The sequence below is a fragment of the Orbicella faveolata genome, unplaced genomic scaffold, assembly GCF_042242905.1.
Source record: "Orbicella faveolata isolate gen_17 unplaced genomic scaffold, um_ofav_v1 contig_1, whole genome shotgun sequence".
In the NCBI taxonomy this organism is placed as follows: domain Eukaryota; kingdom Metazoa; phylum Cnidaria; class Anthozoa; order Scleractinia; family Merulinidae; genus Orbicella; species Orbicella faveolata.
Genome location: NW_028301536.1, coordinates 37041114 through 37064969, shown reverse-complemented (window position 1 = coordinate 37064969; position 23856 = coordinate 37041114). Strand labels below are relative to the sequence as shown.

The following is a 23856-nucleotide window of genomic DNA, read 5'->3' as shown; positions in this document are numbered from 1 at the left end:
CGCGCTCAGGCTGACGCAAGTAACCGCAAGTGAAATTTCACCCTCCTTGGCGTTCCAGTAGCTCATTTTAAAATGTCTGGCCCTGGAAATGGGTTGTAAGGGCCACTTTGGTCCTCAAGAGCGAGACATAAAGACAAGACAGATTTCTAGAAAAAGTAAAAAAAATATGGATATGTAAATCCTGGGCTCGCAAATAACCTTTCCCACAAGCAGCAGCTTTGCTTTGCTGCACAGCAAGTACTGACTAGTCTTGCACTATTCTCCCAAATAGATTCTTATCATTAAATATATTTTTAACAGGTGAAAAAGGTTAAGAAAACCAAAGACCGTTTGTTGAAGAAGGTAGGTGGCGATTTGATCAAAAAGCCATTTCGGATGTTAATTAATTATACCTTAAACATAGACATAGCAATTTTGTCTGAGAGGTATGTGGTTTTTGCAAATGCAGACAAATGTCCTTTTTTTTTAAATAAGCACCCCTATTTCAGTCACGCCCCCGTTGTGAAAGACACATCGTGGAGCCTTATATTGTCACGGAATGGACTTGTTAGACTGTGAGTGAATTATGTAGTCTGCTTCCTCGTCTGAAGTCAATATGAACACATTGAACACCCGAATGGTGTTGTGACTACGTAAACCCTCATTGTTACAGTTGTTTTTGAGTCAAAATGCTATGTCACACTATCATGTTTATGCCAAAGAAAGAAGTGTCTAGTGACCAGTAGGACCCCCTCTCAAGTAAACATCCGCTTCCAAGCATTATATCGAATCAATAATATTTCAACCACTTTTGACCAGCCAGAAATGAGATTAATTTGGCTAAGCTAGAATTTGTGACATGCTACTGACCTTGTATAGCTTTAAGCCCTGGTCTACCACATGTCCTTCTAGTCGTTATAAATGCGTCATGGTGAAATACATAATTCAGTGACCTACTTTTATTTAGATTGAGAGTGAAAATAGAGAGTCAAAGAAGAAAGAAGGAAATGTCCAGGTAATAGAAGTATTCTGTACAATACTTTGTTCGAGTTAAGATTAGATAGGCTTACACTCGATTTGAATGTGCTGTATTGATCACCCTAGCTTAATTCTGGCCAAGCCTTAGGGGTAATGAAATCACGAGGTATATACACTGTTTATGCAACGCTTTCGAGTGGTATACCATGGAATATCCCACGAGTCACTTGAATTTTCTCGGTATTCACACGAGTGACAAATGGGATATTCCATGAATTGATTTTCAGAATAGAATAAGAGAAAGCCTTTTCCATTTTGATCATCTCCCAGTAAAGACCATTCCATATATATGTTTCATTTTTGTGGCTACCGGCCTCGCAGAGGCGTAGCCACTAATGTCATCATCTTTGTAATTAAGTCCGTCAGTAATCCTAATCTTCGGATAGTTTTCGTAGCCCTTCCGTGTAACCTCATTCCTCGAATAGTTTCCAAAGCCAATCAGAGTGCGTTTATACACGCATAATCCCCAGATAGTGTTCGTGGCCAATCAGAGCATCGACGGTCCCCGTCAGTCGATGGGTCGAAAGGCTGCCAAAGCGATGACCTGATCTTTCGTGTTTAGAGTCGAACAAGTGCTCCCAAATTAAAGGCTATTTGGTATAAAACAAAAGTGGGTGTATAATTCGATCCATCGACCTCTTTGACAGCGGTTTTAACCCAAACTTTCGCGCTTGAGAAGCGTTTTTTTTTTCCACGAACGTTTCAAATTTCCATACTGTCTCATTTTCTGTTACAGTTACATTGCTTTATGGCTAGAACATTTTTATTTTCCAGTACTTATGTAAATGCAAACTATCTGCTAGTTAGTAACTCGAGGGAAAAAAAACAAAGAAGCTCGAAGGAATAAAAGAGAAATAAAGGAATAAAAGAGTTCGCAGGAGGATTTGAACCACCAGCCCAAACCCGCTAACTTCTGATCCTCTAGCTGAAACCATACTACTTTGGCAACTTGACACCTGTGAACGACATATGAAGCAAAACCTCTGTAATATCATTGTGGTTAGGTATGTAAACCGCTGGTTAATTGGAGACCCACTGGGCAGTAAAATTATTCGCACAGAGAGCTTACAGCGAGCGATTACAGATTCAAATGGCAGTTTTTTCCGGGAAATCACTCAATTTGCTAACCAAAGGACTTGCTTTACTGGCCATGTTATCTGTTCATGGATATTTTTTTGATGCTGGACGAATTTTCTTTCTCACTCACATACATACATGCATACATACTTTATTTATACTCTAGGACCTGGAGCTTGTTAGGCTCCTAGCTTGTAGCTAACGAATCGAGTTTAAAATAAAATGTTTGTACAACACGTTAAAAGAATAAAATTCAGTTCAAGGAAAAGAAACATCGATGCAAGAAAAATATATACGTAGTCAGCAGGTCAGGAGATCGTTTGGGGCGTATTCGTAAACGTCATCTGACAAAGTGCACGGTTTGCAGCTCGAAACCTTTTGGCCTTTTGCCATTTTGGTTAGTTTGGGACCTGCTCTCGTGTGAGTAACTTCGATCCCCTGATGGAAGGATTTTTATAGTGCAATAAAGGAATGAAGATTTTTGTAATAACTCAAGTACTAAGGACAGAACCTTCAATATCAGAATAGCCCTCGACTTGCTAGGGTAATTTTAAAGGCGAGGAGACGTAAAATAAAACGTGGATTTTGTCGACCCATGTGATAGAAATTAAGGTGATTATTATTGATAGTTCTTTAACTCTACATGTACATAACACATTCATTTTTGGTGTAACTCATTACTTTATCAGTAGTAGCATTCAAAACAGCTAACGTGTTACACCTAAATAAGCTTATTGATTTTTCGTAAGTGAATGATAGTTGCAAAATTTATGTTGTGTCGCGTAACATAAAAACTTCTCATAATCTTTTTGATCCGACTTTATATCACGACTTGGCTTGAAAGCCATTTTGATTTGCTATCAAAACGAGGAGTTCAGCAATTATTTAAATCCAAGGTAGCCACAAATAATTCCAGTCCTCGACTGCCTATTTTTTAGGGGTTGAGATGAACTCAATAAATTGCTCTACTCCCATGGGTCTTGAATTCCCTGGGTTGTATTTCGTGTTTAAAACTTATCCCACCATCTTTTTGGTATAACATAATTTATATCATTGCAGAGGAATAAGTCAAAAGGAAGTCAAGAAAAAACCAGGGAAGCCAGAAGGCATGAAGGTATTTACAACTTGGAACTTTTAACACATAGTTATTTAGAGTAACATATGGGATATCCTAATGTTATACTTAACTGTTTAAAGCCTGGCTGTCTTTCAACCTGAAAAATCACACAAACTGCACGCAACGCATGTGTAGCTTTTGAATGTCTTAAGTAGTAGTTAGCCTTAAAAGTTGCAAAACGAGCGGTTGTTAAATTTAAAGTAAATAAATGCGGTCACTTGAAGAAGGAACAGCTCTATGCATTTTACGTTTGCAGGAGAGTAGTATGGCACTGAGCAAATCTCTTATGTTCAACTTTTCAGCTGTGACTCATGCAATTAAAACTGATCCGTCACAAACAACTATCTTGTTAGGAGAGGAAAATTTGATTCATGGGGACTTTTCTCGGCATATTCTGTTCCACATTCAAGCACTGTTTCCGACTAATTTCATTCAAAAACGTCAGGATTCATTTCCACTTTATTGGCAGTCGAGTCGAAAACCAAATGTTAAAGTTTAACGCTCAGCGTTACCCCAATTTTCTGCTACGATTTTCCGGCTGACTCTATACAAAAAGCACGAACGATGTACATGTATTTTAAAGGTAAATAGGAAGGGTGTCCTTTTCCTCGATTTCGAAAAAACTAACCTGCTTCAGAACCTTTGAATGGTATTTGCGAAAGCAACTGACTATAGAGGTTATTTGGACAGTTTTGAAAAAAACAAAAGCTAGGTCTTACTGATTGATATATATTTTTTTGTGTTTTTTTTTTTAATTTTTATTTTTTGTGTGACTGATATAATGCAGCAGTTTTGTTTCTATGGCCAACCTGGATACGCGATAAATACAATATAAACTACGGGCAGTTGGATTTTCTAGGCCATTGTTATGTTATGTGACAAAATTGAAACGAAACAATTTTTATTGGATATCACATTTTATAAGCTTTCCATTGATATGTAGTTTGTGGTGATTAGGTTTAAAACAGCACATTTGCAATTTTAGCGGAGCTCCGGCGGCCCGAAGGGCCGCCAAGCGGAGCCCCATACTCATATAGGAAAGAAAAGGAAACCCACGAGTTAATTTTCTCATGGTTATCATGGCTAGCGGTATTGCTCGTGGGCGCGTACGCACGACAGCGACGACGACGACGGAGTCGCGCAACATGGCGGCCATACTCCAAATAATAGGACTGAGACATGCAGCCTTGGTTTACCGTGTACCTTTTTGATATTGGACATCCATGTTTTGATCAATTGACACCTGTCAAAACAAGGTATCCGCTGACCAGTATCACGTAACCATATCGCGGGCTCAAGTTTACAGCTCATTGAGGTCATCTGTTTTTTGAAGTTGACCGCTGACCAAGTGCTGGTTTTCGATTAAATCGCGGGCTCATGTCCGGTTAACTTGTTGAAAACAGGGCAGGATTGTTCGGAAGCCGGTTAACGCTAACCCAGGGTTAAGAGTTAACCGAATTATAACTTTTTCTTCTATACAAATGTTGTTTTGCTGCTTTGTTTTGTGTATTTAGCTCTTATTAACCGAGCTGGTGGTCTGTATGGGAGAATCTTGATCGAGGTCAAGAATCTCCCATACAGACCGACTTAGCTCGGTTAATAAGATGTTTATTATATGGCAAAGAAGAAAACTTTAATTCGTTCAATGTAACTGGTTTGTATTAGCTGAAATTTTGCTTGCGAACGGCGATGAGCTTAACTTGACCTGCCGAAATTTGCTCGTCCTCTTTACTTTTTTTTTGTCATCAGGCTTTTTGGCACTTCCATAAATGATTGAGAAGAAAATGATGAACATTTTTGTATTTTAGTTTGCTACTTTTTCAACGCGAAATGTAACCGGTCTAGATGCCGGTCTAGATGGGAAAATCTTGACCGCGGTCAATATCGATTTCAGCCAATCAAATTCGTGAATTCGGTAGTTCCCAGTCCTTGTGAGACACAGCCATATAATAAATGGCGATTATTGAAGCTCAAAACAGAAGGCCAAACAATATACAGAAAACCTCGCCGCAAAGTTACATGAAATCAAAATTCTACCTTTTCATGGGTTAGCTTAATCGGGCCCTGAACAACTCGGCCCAGGAGCTACGCTTTTAGGCTGGCCTAAATCTATATATTATAACTAAGGACACAAGAGAAGGTCTACAGCATCTTTAAGAGCACCCATCTGATAATATCGCCTGGAGGGGTGGGAAAAAAATCCTCAAAGTTTTTCTCTTTAAGGAATTGCAAAATACATAACCTCTTACATTACTTTTAATACGGGCTACTTGCACTGCCAATAATACTCTACTTTTAATACTATACTTACGTTACTAAATTACCAAAGAGAGAAAGGGTTAATTTCATTCATATATTTAAAATACAGGTGAAGTGGCATGAAAACTAGCTAGTTGTGGCTAAGTGCATGGACCACTACAAACATTGAACAACAACAACAACAAATTTGTTTAGACAGGGCTAAAAATATTATGTTCATTGCTTCTGCAAAGCCCGATGTAGAATCTCGCAAGTAACAGAATAAAGTCAATTGTAGTATTGTGAAATCCAAAACTTGGCCAAAATGTACAATGTACAATTTTAAAATATTCAAATCTCTTAATTAAATTATTCGCTCTTGATTTCTATGCGTTATAGTCGACTCGGGCTGTTCCCCCGTCAACTATCAAAGGGTCCTTGGGAGTCTTCAAGATCATTAATGAATCATACTAATTGTTACTGTAAAGTAGTGTATACTTAATCTTTCATTAAATTGTTCAATAATACAAAGTAAACTCTTTGAATTGTCGCTTGCAATGAAAACCAGTGGTCGCTTATGGGTGTGTTGCTATGAGAGCTTTAAATAACAGTGTGTGAAAGACAAATCAGACAGGTTTTTACAGTGGTGACCATAACTAGAGCTGTTCAAGGAGAGGTGTGACTGTCACTATTAATTATAGAGTTCATTAACACATTGACTCCCGTGGCGCCCTTAACCGTCCGTGATGAACATTGGCCTCTGTTCCACTCCTGACGTCATCACCTTTGATCAAAATTGGCATTATCTATACTCAAATTCTGTAGGAGGAAAAGATCTTTTAAATGATACCCAGATTAGAGGGGTTTTGCTAAACGCAGGCCCAGCGGCCCGCGGCCCACGGCCCACGACGGCCCGACGGCCCGGCGGCCCGGTGGCCCAGTCCTGATTTTCCGCCGTTTTTTTGTCCAGCGGTAAATTCACGCGCATGCACAGATCTGCATCGGGTTTAGGCGTGCAAAATGGACGACGGTCAGTTTGAATTCGTTAACCATTTAATCATTTGAATCCTTGTTTCTGTTTGTTGCATGTTGTTGAGATAAAAACGTTTTCATTCTCTGTTCATTCGTCTCTTTACAGAAACCGATAGCACAATAGGGGACTTTCATTATTGAACAATGTAAGTTATTTTCAAACCATACTTTGAAAGTGAAAATATCATAACTAATGAGATATGTGAACTGCGAATATTTTTCTATACAGAAACATGTCGGTCTATTTACAGGAATCCCACACCAAAAGGAGAGCGTGTTTTGAAACATTGCTTTCCGGTGATGTAAGCGGCGCTTATTAAATTTTTGGTCCTCAGTGTGATTGCCTGATAAACTGACCAACAAAACTCAGTGACAATTCGCAGTTCACTCTCTCATTATTTAGTTTATGAAATTTTTAATCTCAAACTGTGGTTTGCAAATAACTTGGATCGTTTGAGAATGGACTTCCTCTCTATCAGGTTCTGTAAACTGACGAATAACCAGAGAATGACAACGTTTTTCACTTAGCAACATGCAACGAAAGAAAGGATCGAAAAGGATTGAAATGATTATTAAAATGGTAAACGAATTCAAACTCACCGTCGTCCATTTTGCACGCCCAAACCCGATGCAGATTTGTGTGTGAGCGTGGATTTACCACTGGACAAAAAACTGTGGAAAATCAGGACTGGGCGACCGGGCCTCCGGGCCGTCGCGGACCGTGGGCCGTGGGCCTGCTTTTAGAAAACCCAGTTTAGAGTGATCGGCTCAATGGAGCCTGAAATATGCACGAAAATGCTCGGAAATTTGAGTGAAAAGCTCGTAGCAAAGTTTCCTACGACCACACTTAGCTACTCCATGGTAGAAATTGCCCGTCTCGATGATGCTTTCTCAGAAATTTTTGAACTGGAAGCAAGCCCAGTAGAAGGTCAATCACTGCTGCAAAAAGATAAGAGAAGGAAAAACAGGAAAGGCGAAAAAAATTAACAAAACACCCGAACAGCCTAGAAAATGTAGGTCACACTTGATTTCTGTGCATGCCCAAGCAAAAATGTCGAGAAACGCGATGCTAGTGGAAAGAAAGGCATGTTGTCATGTTGCGAATACCTTTTGGAGTAGATTGGAGCTAGTTTGGGCCATATCCAGGCTGAAAATCTCCAAAATGTCCAAAAAATGCGTTTTTGGCAAAAAGTTCGGGGAGTCAATGGGTTATATAGTTTGATGGACAAGTTTTCCTTTAGTCACCTTTTGTAAAAACAATTCCTGTGACAAACAACATTCTAAACACACGTTGTATCTGTAACCTTGTTTTGGAGACAGAGGACCTAGAAATGTAATAACCATACTAAGTATGTTATAAGTATGATTATTTGTGTGATTTCAGGTTCCTCAGTGGGAAACACACAGGCGATTGCAAATAGCGATGATTCCGAATTGATGTCCAGGTAAAGTCTTATTCAGTCTAGGTATATACAGACTGTTGCCTCATTCCTCACCGGACCCTAGTCTTCCCATTGCCTCACTGTGCTGTGCACGATGTAGTCGGTCATGCACAAGAAACATTGCTCATAGTTGAATAGGTAATATGATGGCGTGTTTAGAAATGGCCAGGTGGCTTAAGGGGGCTATTTATAACAGCGAAAAAAGGGGGAGACTAGCTCGAGGGAAATATCTTTTCTTGGTTGGTAAATATTGTGAATTTACTGGTCACAGGATTAGAACGTGTAGTATTTTCCATACAGCCGCAACTCTTAACTCGAGACACGTGTCATGTGACAATTGATGACGTCATGCCATATCCTTTATTAAAAGTTTTGAAATTCCAACTTGTTTCTGATTCTTTAGAAAGAGGACGGCAAGAGTAGTTAAAAGGTGAAAATCGTTTGTCTATAACACACAAATAAAGGAGATATGACATTTTAAATTCTAAAACATGCTTAGCCCAAAAACGGTGACCCCTCCGAGATAAATATTTTCAAATTGAAGTTGTGCCTTCCTGTTAACAATTCCATTCGTGTTGCATATTGGCTGTCCTATATGAGTAGAACCGATGGAAAAAAAAAGAAATGCCAATCATAGTTTTTCCTATCCTTCTAAGCACGTCAACACGTATTTGTGATGTCATGGTAACTGACGTCATCGCTTATTCAAACAATGAAATCTTGTTTTAGGGGCGAAGACCTAAAAAACCTAAAATGATACAATTTGGGGGAACGCTAAGCACTCTATGCTACCAAATTATCAGCGTCTTTCAAAGAAAACTGGAGAAAAATCAAGGAGATTGATTTTAGGGGAACAGCATGGTTTTATAACTCGAGAAATATTTGTCATAGCGAGGAACGGTTTTCGTTTTAATAGTCCCCCAGTCATGCTCTTTTGAATGATACATTTGGTGGTATGAAAGTCGACAATTTGTATAACACGTTTTTGCGACGTCATCAAATAAGACATTGTACACTTTGCTGCATAATCGTCACTGCAATTGTTGTACCCTTGTATTTACATGATTGTCGCCCTACCTGGAACTTAAATCGCAATCTTGAAATCAGTTTCACTGTGGACGTTTGTGCACAATTTTGTTCAAAGCAGTATATTTTTACTTACTATCGTTAAACAATTTTGGTAAAAGGAAAAATATTGGCCTCTTTGTAACATTATGGATGTATCACATTCTTAAGGGCCTCTTCATATAACCCTTACTCAAAGTTTTAACTCAAACTCAAAAAGTTATTGTCGGTATAAGCATGCTTCCTGTAAGATCAGATTAAAGCTTGCTTTACACATAACCCGTCCCTCTGTAGTGCATCTTTTTTGTTGCCCACCCTTTTTTTTCATGCCTAAGCTCTATTTTTACCAGCCCATACCCATCTTATTTTTATGATCAGTCTCTATTATCGTTATGTTTTACAGCAGAAAAGATCAGTCATTGCAGTTAATGGAAAGTAGTGAAACTGAAAGTGAAACAGAAGAGGAAGAGGTTGATGACAAGTTTTCTGAAATGATGACTCATGATAATCACAGTGTTACCAAAGAAGGTACTACAAAGATTCAAAAGGGAATTGCAAAGAATACAGGCGTGTTTACAGCTGATGCAAAGGAAGCAATTCGTCACAACAGCAACCAACTGGGAAAGGCAAAGGTGAGGAGACAGTGGTGTTCATTATTCATCTACCACAGTTATGTTGATAAGCAGTTCTACATGAAAACTTGGAAAGAGAATTACCAGGTGGACTGCGGACTTGAAATAGCGGAGCCCCATATTCATAGAAACCCATGAATCGCGTTTCTCATGGTAAAAATGGCTAGCAGTATTGTTTGTGGGCGCGTACGCACGACGACGACGTTGCGCAACATGGCGGCCATACTCCAGTTAATCGTTCTCGATTGTGATTAGTTCTCCGCACGCCTATTTGTCGCCTGATCATATGGGTGTCGAATTACAGGTATCCAATTACAACTTTTGTATTTGGATACTTGCAATTGGATTACCACGTGATTCGCACGTCAGTTACGCGCACTTCAATGGCTTTCTCCTTTATATTTCCTACAGTTATGCAAGGTGCTACTCACTTTTTCACTCAAAAGTAGCGGTCAAAAGACTTAATTTCGAGATTTTGTTATTGTTACGATTAATTAGTATCTGGACCTCGTGTCGTACAATTCAGGGAGTAATCGTGCTCGTAATTTCAAATCGGCCTCGCGCTACGCGCTTGTCCGAATTTGAAATTACTTGCGCGATTACTCCCTGTACTCCACTCGGTCCAATCACTAATATATAGATTTAGCCAAGCCTCAAAGCGGAGCTCTTGAGCCGGGTTGTTCAAAGCCCGATTAAGCTAACCCAGGATAAGCAGGAATTTTGATTTGAGTTTTGTAACTTTGTGGTGATGTTTTCTGTTTATATTGTTTGACCTTCTGGTTTGATTTTGAAAAATCTCAAACTACAGTAGGATACCTTGTTTTGACAGGTGTGAATTGACCATAGCTTGGATGTCCAGTATCAAAGATAGACGCTGTAAACCAAGACTGCATGACTTGGTATTAGCTGGAGTATGACTGGCATCTTGCGCGACGTCGTCGTTGGGCGCACGCGCTCTCGATTCATACTAACCGTGTTAACCATGAAGAAAGAGTTGCATGGGTTTTTATTTCTATGCATACATGTGATTCTGTTCCTATAGTTATGGTGCGCCGCTTGGCGACCCTTCGGGCCGCCAGAGCTCCACTATTACAAATAAGTTGACCAAGACGTGGAGCCTTGATTTACGGCGTACGTCTGTGAAATTGGACATCATGTTATGGTCAGTTGACACCTGACAAAACAAGGTATCTGCTGACGAGCATAACTTGACCACATCCCGGGCTTAAGTTTGGAGCACATCGAGGTTACGTGTTTTGTTAAAGTTGACCGCAGACCAAGTGCTGGTTTTTCGATTGGATCGCGGGCTCACGCCAGGTTAACTTACTTTAATCTGGCCCGCGTTTTTCGAATGTAGGTTGACGCAAACCCAGGATTTAAAGTTAACCAAATGATAAATTTTCTTGTATGAAAACGTTTTTCACTACTAATGTTTTGTAAAGTTCGAGAATATTCAAACTAAGAAGGCAAAACAAAATAAACAGAAAACCTCATCGCAAATCAAGCTTTTTGCTTATCCTGGGTTAGCCTAATCGGGCTTTGAACAGCCCTGCGCAGGAGCTCCGCTTTTAGGCTTAGCTAAATTTATTTATTACGTTTGTGTGGTGTATGGCTTAATTATGTAAGATTTGTCCGACATCCAACTTCTTAATTGAGGTATTCTCTCGATCTCTATTCAGGGCAAAGTGTTTCTTCACAAACCTGTTGTCAGTATGCCATCAAGTGTGAAAACTCCGTCTCCACAATCTTCTGCAGGTCTGTTTATGTGATTGAATTCTCTACTTTTATTATTTGTTGGCGTTAATCTTAACGTCACTGATTAAACTACAACAGGTTTTTTTCTGTCTTTGAAAATCCGCCAATCTCAATACGGTAGACCCATTTCAGTAATTCCTAATCTCGAGGACAAAACAAAGGTTGTTCTCTCCCCTGAGAGAAACAAACCTTTCAAATGCAAAACAAACTTATTGTTTTGTCTTCCAGATTGAGAATTAACTGAAAGGGATCTAAGAACTGGTGCAGAGGTCTAAGAACTTAATGCAGAGGTGTGAGGATATACAAAAGGAGAGCGTGTTTTGAAACATTGCTTTCCGGTGATGTAAGCGGCGCTTATTAAATTTTGGTCCTCAGTGTGATTGCCTGATAAACTGACCAACAAAACTCAGTGACAATTCGCAGTTCACTCTCTCATTATTTAGTTTATGAAATGTTTAATCTCAAACTGTGGTTTGAAAGTAACTTGGATCGTTTGAGAATGGACTTCCTCTCTATCAGGTTCTGTAAACTGACGAATAACCAGAGAATGACAACGTTTTTCACTTAGCAACATGCAACGAAAGAAAAGATCGAAAAGGATTGAAATGATTATTAAAATGGTAAACGAATTCAAACTCACCGTCGTCCATTTTGCACGCCCAAACCCGATGCAGATTTGTGTGTGAGCGTGGATTTACCACTGGACAAAAAACTGTGGAAAATCAGGACTGGGCGACCGGGCCTCCGGGCCGTCGCGGACCGTGGGCCGTGGGCCTGCTTTTAGAAAACCCAGTTTAGAGTGATCGGCTCAATGGAGCCTGAAATATGCACGAAAATGCTCGGAAATTTGAGTGAAAAGTTCGTAGCAAAGTTTCCTACGACCACACTTAGCTACTCCATGGTAGAAATTGCCCGTCTCGATGATGCTTTCTCAGAAATTTTTGAACTGGAAGCAAGCCCAGTAGAAGGTCAATCACTGCTGCAAAAAGATAAGAGAAGGAAAAACAGGAAAGGCGAAAAAAATTAACAAAACACCTGAACAGCCTAGAAAATGTAGGTCACACTTGATTTCTGTGCATGCCCAAGCAAAAATGTCGAGAAACGCGATGCTAGTGGAAAGAAAGGCATGTTGTCATGTTGCGAATACCTTTTGGAGTAGATTGGAGCTAATTTGGGCCATATCCAGGCTGAAAATCTCCAAAATGTCCAAAAAATGCGTTTTTGGCAAAAAGTTCGGGGAGTCAATGGGTTATATAGTTTGATGGACAAGTTTTCCTTTAGTCACCTTTTGTAAAAACAATTCCTGTGACAAACAACATTCTAAACACACGTTGTATCTGTAACCTTGTTTTGGAGACAGAGGACCTAGAAATGTAATAACCATACTAAGTATGTTATAAGTATGATTATTTGTGTGATTTCAGGTTCCTCAGTGGGAAACACACAGGCGATTGCAAATAGCGATGATTCCGAATTGATGTCCAGGTAAAGTCTTATTCAGTCTAGGTATATACAGACTGTTGCCTCATTCCTCACCGGACCCTAGTCTTCCCATTGCCTCACTGTGCTGTGCACGATGTAGTCGGTCATGCACAAGAAACATTGCTCATAGTTGAATAGGTAATATGATGGCGTGTTTAGAAATGGCCAGGTGGCTTAAGGGGGCTATTTATAACAGCAAAAAAAGGGGGAGACTAGCTCGAGGGAAATATCTTTTCTTGGTTGGTAAATATTGTGAATTTACTGGTCACAGGATTAGAACGTGTAGTATTTTCCATACAGCCGCAACTCTTAACTCGAGACACGTGTCATGTGACAATTGATGACGTCATGCCATATCCTTTATTAAAAGTTTTGAAATTCCAACTTGTTTCTGATTCTTTAGAAAGAGGACGGCAAGAGTAGTTAAAAGGTGAAAATCGTTTGTCTATAACACACAAATAAAGGAGATATGACATTTTAAATTCTAAAACATGCTTAGCCCAAAAACGGTGACCCCTCCGAGATAAATATTTTCAAATTGAAGTTGTGCTTTCCTGTTAACAATTCCATTCGTGTTGCATATTGGCTGTCCTATATGAGTAGAACCGATGGAAAAAAAAAGAAATGCCAATCATAGTTTTTCCTATCCTTCTAAGCACGTCAACACGTATTTGTGATGTCATGGTAACTGACGTCATCGCTTATTCAAACAATGAAATCTTGTTTTAGGGGCGAAGACCTAAAAAACCTAAAATGATACAATTTGGGGGAACGCTAAGCACTCTATGCTACCAAATTATCAGCGTCTTTCAAAGAAAACTGGAGAAAAATCAAGGAGATTGATTTTAGGGGAACAGCATGGTTTTATAACTCGAGAAATATTTGTCATAGCGAGGAACGGTTTTCGTTTTAATAGTCCCCCAGTCATGCTCTTTTGAATGATACATTTGGTGGTATGAAAGTCGACAATTTGTATAACACGTTTTTGCGACGTCATCAAATAAGACATTGTACACTTTGCTGCATAATCGTCACTGCAATTGTTGTACCCTTGTATTTACATGATTGTCGCCCTACCTGGAACTTAAATCGCAATCTTGAAATCAGTTTCACTGTGGACGTTTGTGCACAATTTTGTTCAAAGCAGTATATTTTTACTTACTATCGTTAAACAATTTTGGTAAAAGGAAAAATATTGGCCTCTTTGTAACGTTATGGATGTATCACATTCTTAAGGGCCTCTTCATATAACCCTTACTCAAAGTTTTAACTCAAACTCAAAAAGTTATTGTCGGTATAAGCATGCTTCCTGTAAGATCAGATTAAAGCTTGCTTTACACATAACCCGTCCCTCTGTAGTGCATCTTTTTTGTTGCCCACCCTTTTTTTTCATGCCTAAGCTCTATTTTTACCAGCCCATACCCATCTTATTTTTATGATCAGTCTCTATTATCGTTATGTTTTACAGCAGAAAAGATCAGTCATTGCAGTTAATGGAAAGTAGTGAAACTGAAAGTGAAACAGAAGAGGAAGAGGTTGATGACAAGTTTTCTGAAATGATGACTCATGATAATCACAGTGTTACCAAAGAAGGTACTACAAAGATTCAAAAGGGAATTGCAAAGAATACAGGCGTGTTTACAGCTGATGCAAAGGAAGCAATTCGTCACAACAGCAACCAACTGGGAAAGGCAAAGGTGAGGAGACAGTGGTGTTCATTATTCATCTACCACAGTTATGTTGATAAGCAGTTCTACATGAAAACTTGGAAAGAGAATTACCAGGTGGACTGCGGACTTGAAATAGCGGAGCCCCATATTCATAGAAACCCATGAATCGCGTTTCTCATGGTAAAAATGGCTAGCAGTATTGTTTGTGGGCGCGTACGCACGACGACGACGTTGCGCAACATGGCGGCCATACTCCAGTTAATCGTTCTCGATTGTGATTAGTTCTCCGCACGCCTATTTGTCGCCTGATCATATGGGTGTCGAATTACAGGTATCCAATTACAACTTTTGTATTTGGATACTTGCAATTGGATTACCACGTGATTCGCACGTCAGTTACGCGCACTTCAATGGCTTTCTCCTTTATATTTCCTACAGTTATGCAAGGTGCTACTCACTTTTTCACTCAAAAGTAGCGGTCAAAAGACTTAATTTCGAGATTTTGTTATTGTTACGATTAATTAGTATCTGGACCTCGTGTCGTACAATTCAGGGAGTAATCGTGCTCGTAATTTCAAATCGGCCTCGCGCTACGCGCTTGTCCGAATTTGAAATTACTTGCGCGATTACTCCCTGTACTCCACTCGGTCCAATCACTAATATATAGATTTAGCCAAGCCTCAAAGCGGAGCTCTTGAGCCGGGTTGTTCAAAGCCCGATTAAGCTAACCCAGGATAAGCAGGAATTTTGATTTGAGTTTTGTAACTTTGTGGTGATGTTTTCTGTTTATATTGTTTGACCTTCTGGTTTGATTTTGAAAAATCTCAAACTACAGTAGGATACCTTGTTTTGACAGGTGTGAATTGACCATAGCTTGGATGTCCAGTATCAAAGATAGACGCTGTAAACCAAGACTGCATGACTTGGTATTAGCTGGAGTATGACTGGCATCTTGCGCGACGTCGTCGTTGGGCGCACGCGCTCTCGATTCATACTAACCGTGTTAACCATGAAGAAAGAGTTGCATGGGTTTTTATTTCTATGCATACATGTGATTCTGTTCCTATAGTTATGGTGCGCCGCTTGGCGACCCTTCGGGCCGCCAGAGCTCCACTATTACAAATAAGTTGACCAAGACGTGGAGCCTTGATTTACGGCGTACGTCTGTGAAATTGGACATCATGTTATGGTCAGTTGACACCTGACAAAACAAGGTATCTGCTGACGAGCATAACTTGACCACATCCCGGGCTTAAGTTTGGAGCACATCGAGGTTACGTGTTTTGTTAAAGTTGACCGCAGACCAAGTGCTGGTTTTTCGATTGGATCGCGGGCTCACGCCAGGTTAACTTACTTTAATCTGGCCCGCGTTTTTCGAATGTAGGTTGACGCAAACCCAGGATTTAAAGTTAACCAAATGATAAATTTTCTTGTATGAAAACGTTTTTCACTACTAATGTTTTGTAAAGTTCGAGAATATTCAAACTAAGAAGGCAAAACAAAATAAACAGAAAACCTCATCGCAAATCAAGCTTTTTGCTTATCCTGGGTTAGCCTAATCGGGCTTTGAACAGCCCTGCGCAGGAGCTCCGCTTTTAGGCTTAGCTAAATTTATTTATTACGTTTGTGTGGTGTATGGCTTAATTATGTAAGATTTGTCCGACATCCAACTTCTTAATTGAGGTATTCTCTCGATCTCTATTCAGGGCAAAGTGTTTCTTCACAAACCTGTTGTCAGTATGCCATCAAGTGTGAAAACTCCGTCTCCACAATCTTCTGCAGGTCTGTTTATGTGATTGAATTCTCTACTTTTATTATTTGTTGGCGTTAATCTTAACGTCACTGATTAAACTACAACAGGTTTTTTTCTGTCTTTGAAAATCCGCCAATCTCAATACGGTAGACCCATTTCAGTAATTCCTAATCTCGAGGACAAAACAAAGGTTGTTCTCTCCCCTGAGAGAAACAAACCTTTCAAATGCAAAACAAACTTACTGTTTTGTCTTCCAGATTGAGAATTAACTGAAAGGGATCTAAGAACTGGTGCAGAGGTCTAAGAACTTAATGCAGAGTTGTGAGGATATACAAAGCTCTATTAGGCATTTCTTAATTTGTCCAAGAAACTGAAAAACTATCCCATTAAAATGTGTGCCATTTGTTACGCTCTGATTGGGTGTGGAGGCGTTTGCACGACGCAATATTATAATGGACGTAATACAGATTAGTTTCACGATCGGCCCTATAGTTTAGCTTACGAGATAGACGTCAATATTTTACGGTATTGTTGTTTTACTTTATCGCGCGTGATTGGTTGAAAACTTGTGACAACGCAGCACTGAAATGTGTTCCTCATGTACGCTTCAATTCAGAACTTTACAACGATGAATCGCCGCTAATCTTTTTCCCAGGTTGTTGTAACACAAATAATCAAAACACACACACGCAGACGTTTTCCGTTAAGTTGAGGTATATTTATACCCACTTTTACATTTTTACCATAGTAATTATTTTTACATTTTTATTCTGTTTTCTTGGCGCGCCTGTAAACTAGCTGATGCGTCCTGTAGACTCTGCTTATCAAGTCTATGGGACGCGCCGTTACCATAGCTAAGTGTGTGTCCAAGTAAAATAAACTGTCTATGTCTATGTCTATGCCTGTGAATGATGGATGTTTATAGCGGAGTATGACAAAGAAAGCTGTTTTGCATTGAACTGAGGACCTTGTCAAAATGGCTGTCCTTTATGGTTGCTTAACTGATAATCGATTTTTCGAACTAACTTACTTGCTTAACGGATGATTAATCGAACAGAGCAACATCATAAAGCTCTTTGATAAGAGTTGGCTTTGAAAGCAATTGAAATGAGTTGAAACTGTTTTGTATTTTAGGTTTTACATATCCCCAAAGAATTCTGGTGATTTGTAACCGATGGTCCTGCTGGCATCTCAGTGTGTGTACAGTCAACAAACAGCTTTGCCGAAGTTTTGCAAAGGTTGAAGACGAACAGGTTGCATGTTTGGTTCTTGATGCAACTGAACAGGAGAGGATATCAGCAGCAAAGGACGGGGTGATCCTTATTAAGGCTGCTGACCAGCCTGGTACCTTTTCAGGAGATGAAAAGCTACTGTCTCTTCACACTGATATCCCTTTTAAAGTAGATCTAGTGGTTGGTCATGGAATGGTCTCAGGTGCTGCAGCAGCCATCCAAGCAAAACGATTGAAATGCAAATTACTTCATATATTTCACAATTCGCCCGTTGAGGATGAAGATTCATTCACAGCAGAGAGAGAGATAGCAGTAAGAGCGGATTTTGTAGCCGGGATTGGCCCGCTTCTTGTGGAGCAGTGGGGCATGATCATTAATCGTGAGATATTTATGATAGTACCAGGCATGACAGAAGTTTTACCGCGAAACAGAATACCTACGCCACGGAGTAGATGCCTCATTCTAGGAAACATGAACGATCTTGATATGAGTGGTCTTGGGTTGGCTACAGATGCTCTTGCATGTTGTAAACGACAAGAAAATCCTATTCACCTAACTGTGTTGGGTACGCAGCGAGAAAAGGTTCACGAGTTGAAAGATGATCTAAAGAAGCGGTGCTATTCCTCTGAACTGGAGGTTGTTGTTAAGCCATCTGATGTGAATCGGGAAATCGTCGAAGTTGAAATTCGTGGTGTTTCCCTGGTACTCATGCCGTCACCAACTGATGGGTTTGGTGTAATGGCACTTGAAGCTTTGTCTGCGAAAGTTCCAATCTTAATCAGTTCTTCAAGCGGTCTTGCAAAGTTGCTCCAAAAAAGCTTTGATACGAGCTATTTAAAGTTCGTCTGTAATGCCAAAGATTCCCAAAACAGTATTGATGCTTGGTCAGATGCCATTGATGACATACTTCAGGACCGAGACGAGTCATTCAACATGGCGTCATCTCTTCGGGAGAAGTGGAATTCCAAATTTACCTGGGACTCCACAGCCAATGACCTACTTGCACATCTTGGCAGATCTGGAGTTTTCTTTGCGCTTTCACCGTCAGCTACGCAACATATATCGCTACCATCACAGTGCTCAGATTCAGCCCTGAGGTTTATGGAGTCTGAGGTAGATTTGCTGAATAGAGGTCGTAAACATGTCTTGTTCCTTTCACCAGAGAATACTTCAGATTCTCCATTTATTCAGTATTTTGCCCAGGTGCCATGGGCTGCAGTCTTTGATTTTGATGTGAACAGTGTCGCAACCGGCTACCTTGCAAGTTGTGAGAACTTTTGCGAAAATGTGGGTGTAAAGATTTGCCGAATGCTGCCACCTTTACCTGACAAGGATCAAAGAAAGATTTCTGTCATGCTGCCAAATGGCATGCCATGGCTTCTCCTCGAGGGAATGCCAGAAAGCAAGCGGAATATTAAAGATAATTTGGAATGGATAAGAGAATTTTTTATGGCTCTCGGCAAGGCTAACCCTGGACCAATCACCTTCATAGTACTGTGGGGGCCAGTGAAAGAAGCAAAAGTTTTGGGCAAGAATCTTTCAAAAATTCTCACAGTAGTTCAGGGCTCATCCGTCCATGGTCAAGTGAAGCTTGCCATCGCATGCACAGCACCCACAGAAGACAGGGTTCTAGAAGACATTGCTGATGACTGGAATGTTGAAGTACACATGTTGTCCCTCGAAGACATTTGCAATGCACTTTGCAAGTGTGTCAGTTCATCGCCTTTCATCCAAGAAAACCGTGAATTTGCACTGCCCGTGGCAGATCTGGACGACCCACAACAGGTTTCCTTTAAAGTCTTGCCCCCCAACCGTCGCTGGATAAATGCAGAAATGGAAGTACTGTACCAGTCGGTTGGAAGCACCCCTCAGTTTGATGATGATGATGCTTGTCATTTCTATCGGGGAGGCTTGATCTCTTGGTATGCTCTTCGTATGGGCTACGCTGTGGAACGTGGAAACTGGGCAGCGTTGAATACAAGGATTCAGGAGCTTCTTGTGAAGGCTGGGACAATGAAGCTGAAGATGCCACATCAAAGAGGAGCAGGTGGTACAACCTCTGCCCGCAAGATCCTCTTTGATTATCATGAGAAATACCCCTGTGTTTTTCTCAAGTCTGTTGGCCATGCAGAAATCGCTCCTGCTATCAAAGTGTTGGCCGCATTTTGTAGATTACCTGTCATTATTCTCGTTGACTGTAAACACATTCTAAGCGACGAGTTTGACGTTGACAGTCTGTATAACAGTCTCTCAAATGATAGGATTCCGTGCGTTATTCTAGAGGTAATACACCAGAACCAGCAACGGGAGAGAATTGTTTCTGCAAGCTTTGAAAAGGCTGATAAGACTGTCCCAGTTCGCCTCGCAGACGCTCTCACTTCTGACGAAGCTCAAGAGTTTGTGAAGATTTATAGTGCCCAGAAAAGGGAAAAACAAGCTGCCCTAAAATCTCTTCTGAACTCCCGGCAAAGGGAGATTCAAATACCCTTTTTCTATGGGCTGGTCACCTTTGAAGATCGCTTTACAGGTCTTGAGCCCTTTGTGAAGGAATGCTTGCAAGATCTCGACAAATATGAGCGGTACATCCTTCTCTTTTTGGCCATGACGTATCATTATGGGCACAGTTCTCTTTTTGCAAATGATTTTGCCGGATTGTTGGAGGCACCTCGGAGAGAGGTACTATCCCTAGAGTTGGTGCTTCCTAATTTATCAAGGGAACTGCTTCTGGAAGAAGATGGAAAATGGAGGCCGAGGCATGACCTAATCGCATTGGAAATGCTCCGTCAGCTACTAACACAGCCAGATGATGATGGACTTCCACAAACACATCCTGACAACTGGAGGAATCAGCTTGCTGATAAAGCAATGATTTGCTTTACCCATATGTCAGAGGGAGTTGTAAGCGACATGCTGCTGAGCAGATTTACTGATGACAACTCTCACCAGTACTTCTCGCAGCTCATTTCTGATATCCCTTTTGATGAAGATGCGATAAGGCTCTTTGATAAAGCGATCTCTCTATTTCCTGACAACCCCTTTTTCAAAGTGCACTTGGGCCGCTTTTACAGTATCAAAAAGAAGTCAGATGGCTTCCTCTTGGCTATTCAATACACAAATGAAGGGATAGCATGCGCAGATGACCATATATCTTCTCGTGTTGTTCGTGGGCAGTTTGCACAGATGAAAGGGGTAGTGTACAGTCGAGAGGTGCATTACCTTGCGGAAGCAAATGCTGAAATCGCGACTATCATAGAGAGGGCTGATGACGGAGTCAAGAATTTCAGACGTGCAGTTAGCATTGCCCCTGATTTGGTAGATGGTTACATTCCAGAAGTGCGAATGATGGTTAAGGTCTTTGAACACATTGACAAGACTACAGGAAGCTTCCATAAATATGTCAGGTCTCCTAATGTACATCCGTTTATTATTGATGCTATTTCCAACACTTCCAATACCCTCGAGTGTGTCCCCGACAGTGAGGCGTATACCTATTGGAGGATGCGTCTGTCATGTATTGGCCGGCGAGAATTTTCACCAGAAAAAGTGAAGGAGACATTAAATCTTCTATTGCATCTCAGAAACAGTGGCACAGCAAGTAGAGCATCGATTAATCGTCAAATTGTCATCATGAGGATGGAAGCTCAGTCAAAGAAACGTCGACCAATCGCCGAAATTGCTCGTGAGTTGATTGAGCTTTTAAACGAGGCTTTACGACATGATTCCAATGTCGAGCAGACCATGAGGCTGTGGGTGCGACTTGCACCATTTATTCCTGTTGATCTTTCAGAATCAGAGAGGAATATTTTCTTTTGGTGCTCAAGAGAGAAGTCCGAGCGTTCGTACTTGTATAAGTACATTGTTGCCTGTTTGCACCTACTTGGAAGAGGCTCTCCCAGTTACAGTGAGGTCATGAAGAATGCAAAAGAAGACCTCAACTCGGCAATTAAAGCCATCAACCGTGCTGATATTGGAAGATTCCGTCATCCCGACAGACCCGTGGTGTGGCTAGGGCGTGAAGCAAAAGGAATGGGAAATCTGGTCTACCTTGAAGAAAAGATTACTGACCTCATTGACGTTAGAATGAAACGTTTTATCGACAGTAAACACACCAAGCAGCTTCGCACCCTCTCTGGTCGAATTGTGGAGACTGGAAATAAAGTTGGAACAATCAGGATAAATGGAGAGCTAGATGTGTCTTTTCGTGCTGACCTCTGTGAAACTCCTTTAACAGGATCGGGCTTTGTGAACAGAAAAGTGCAGTTTTTCTTAGCCTTTAACTTTTTTGGTATGGATGCTTACAATGTACAGCTGATGCAAGAGAAACACGATTTTTAGCAGGCAAGTCTAAACGAGTACAAACCAAGGCTAAAGTTCACTTGAAGGTCATTTTAGAGATTAAAACGCACTCAAACCAATCTCGCCAAGACTGTCCTAGGGAACTGATTAAAGTAACTATCTGGAACATGTCAAACTGTCAGAGAGACAGATTAAACGTTTCGTGAAGCTGGCCAAACAGTAAGGCTGAATAACTTGTACAGTGAAGATCATTACAAACAACAGAATGGCGACGCAGATGAATAATGTGTGGTATGCCATGAACACATTTGTCAACATGACCAAAGGATAGTAACCCAACAAATCGCACCTTCTTAGTTGGAAGCACTATGGAGACAGATATGTCAGTTACGGCATCGGCGCTGTTGTGATGTAACTAAAAAACAAGTATTAATATGATCGTTGGATGTTGTTAAACATGCCAGGATGACGGCGTCAAAGAGACAACGTTACACAGACTTGTATGATCCTTCCTTCCTCAAAAGAGAATTAAAAAGCAACAGAAAGCCAGCAGAGTTGATTCAGGGGCCTTAATCACCCTAACCCAGTCCTTTACCACTTTGTCACCCTAACCCAGCCTTAGCAAACTTCTGTATCATAGGAAAATTGTACTGGAAAAAGACCATTCTTTGTATGGTATGCATTCCAATGGTTGTCCATGCAATAGTTTATTTTCAAGAAACCTACCTCAGATCTGGTCGAGTTAATTAACAGTTTGAGTTCGAGTTACTTGTCGGCAATGGCAGAGCAAGGTTCTCAAGAATGAAAATTGCTCACGCGAGGAAGACGTAGTCTTGTGAGATGTCCTTTCTTCCCCTAGAAAGGACAACTCAGTCTGTCCCGGAACAAATTTTGGAGAGAATCTGTTGTGTATTCAACGCCTCCGAGTTCTCGAAAAGAAAGTCTGTACCTCACTCAGCTTACATTTTGTGTTCTGAACTTTGAAAAACAAAGGATGAAATCTATACGTTTAGCGACGAACAGAATACTGTTTCCATCATTTGTTATGTCTGCTGAGAGCCTGATAGGACTTCTGGAGAGAACTTTGAACTTAACATGGACATTGTGTCGTTTTTTTCCTTTTAGATGAGCTGTATATTTAAGTTTAAAGCCGCTTTAAAGGGCCCTAGTCGTAAGATTTCTCGCTTAGGGCTGAAGTGAGCACGAGAGCCATGTTGTAGATTAAATCTGCATTGATTTATTCTTGCAATCCCCTTATCAGGTTACTTATAAAAGTCACTAGTTTAAGATGAACCTCACACTAGTCGGCCACACCTTTGTTTTTGTTTGCATGCGAGAGTATTTGGCAATTATATTTCATGTCGATACAGTGAAACTACCAAAGATAATTAAACATACTTTCAGGAACACAACTTACAGTAAAGCAGTAAGCTTTCGCTTCACCATGCAATATCAATATTTTCGATAGCATCGAAAATGGCGGAGGCTGTCTAGGGTCCTTTAAGACCCGAAAATGCTCTTTTTTTCCCAAAGCTACGATATCTTAAGGTTCAAATTTCTCTAAAAAATATTTTCTACATTTTACAGTATAAAGCTTGAAACGTTAAACCATTCAGTGATCGCCCGTTTCGCTACATATGACAATTACCCTCAATTCAGCGATTATTTAGATTTGCGTTTGCGTTTTAAATGTTTCGATCAAGGAAAAAGACTAAGACGATGTTGCTTTAGCTTTAATTTTGGTCGAATGTTATTCTCTCTTTTGTCGCCTAGAAGCGACAATTTGAAAGGGAGGAATAGTGTTTGGGAATACGACCGCACGCACGGTGAGCACGAAAGCTTCAATAATCTCCGCGCATTCAAAGGAAAACGTCGCGGTTTCCAATATTTTATGGCTTCAGCAAAATCACAAAAGGCAAAACTGACAATGAGTTTTCTCCCGTTTCCTTGGGTTAGTTTCTGTAAAATTTGGCAGTCAGATGATGAGTTACTTGTGTCAGAAGTGCAAAAAAATTGGGGGTCGCCGACTTCGTTTCAGAGAGAAAGCG

The 23856-nt window shown here is 40.5% G+C and overlaps 1 protein-coding gene across 4 annotated transcripts in view; it reads left to right on the top strand.

Annotated features, from left to right (window-relative positions):
- The window catches only part of LOC110045022 (uncharacterized), a 70527-nt gene extending 47307 nt beyond the window's left edge, over positions 1 to 23220 (top strand). For 2 of the 4 annotated variants that reach the window (XM_089274762.1, XM_089274774.1), the window contains 10 exons: positions 301 to 342; positions 947 to 994; positions 3154 to 3208; positions 7866 to 7926; positions 9392 to 9620; positions 11300 to 11375; positions 12800 to 12860; positions 14326 to 14554; positions 16234 to 16309; positions 17415 to 23220. In XM_089274762.1, coding sequence (XP_089130888.1) covers positions 301 to 342; positions 947 to 994; positions 3154 to 3208; positions 7866 to 7926; positions 9392 to 9620; positions 11300 to 11375; positions 12800 to 12860; positions 14326 to 14554; positions 16234 to 16309; positions 17415 to 21847 — 5310 coding nt within the window. In that variant the 3' untranslated portion in view covers positions 21848 to 23220. The remainder of the gene's footprint in view (positions 1 to 300; positions 343 to 946; positions 995 to 3153; positions 3209 to 7865; positions 7927 to 9391; positions 9621 to 11299; positions 11376 to 12799; positions 12861 to 14325; positions 14555 to 16233; positions 16310 to 17414) is intronic. The other 2 variants (XM_089274771.1, XM_089274766.1) reach the window with 2 other exon arrangements.
- Positions 23221 to 23856: the final 636 nt, after the last annotated feature.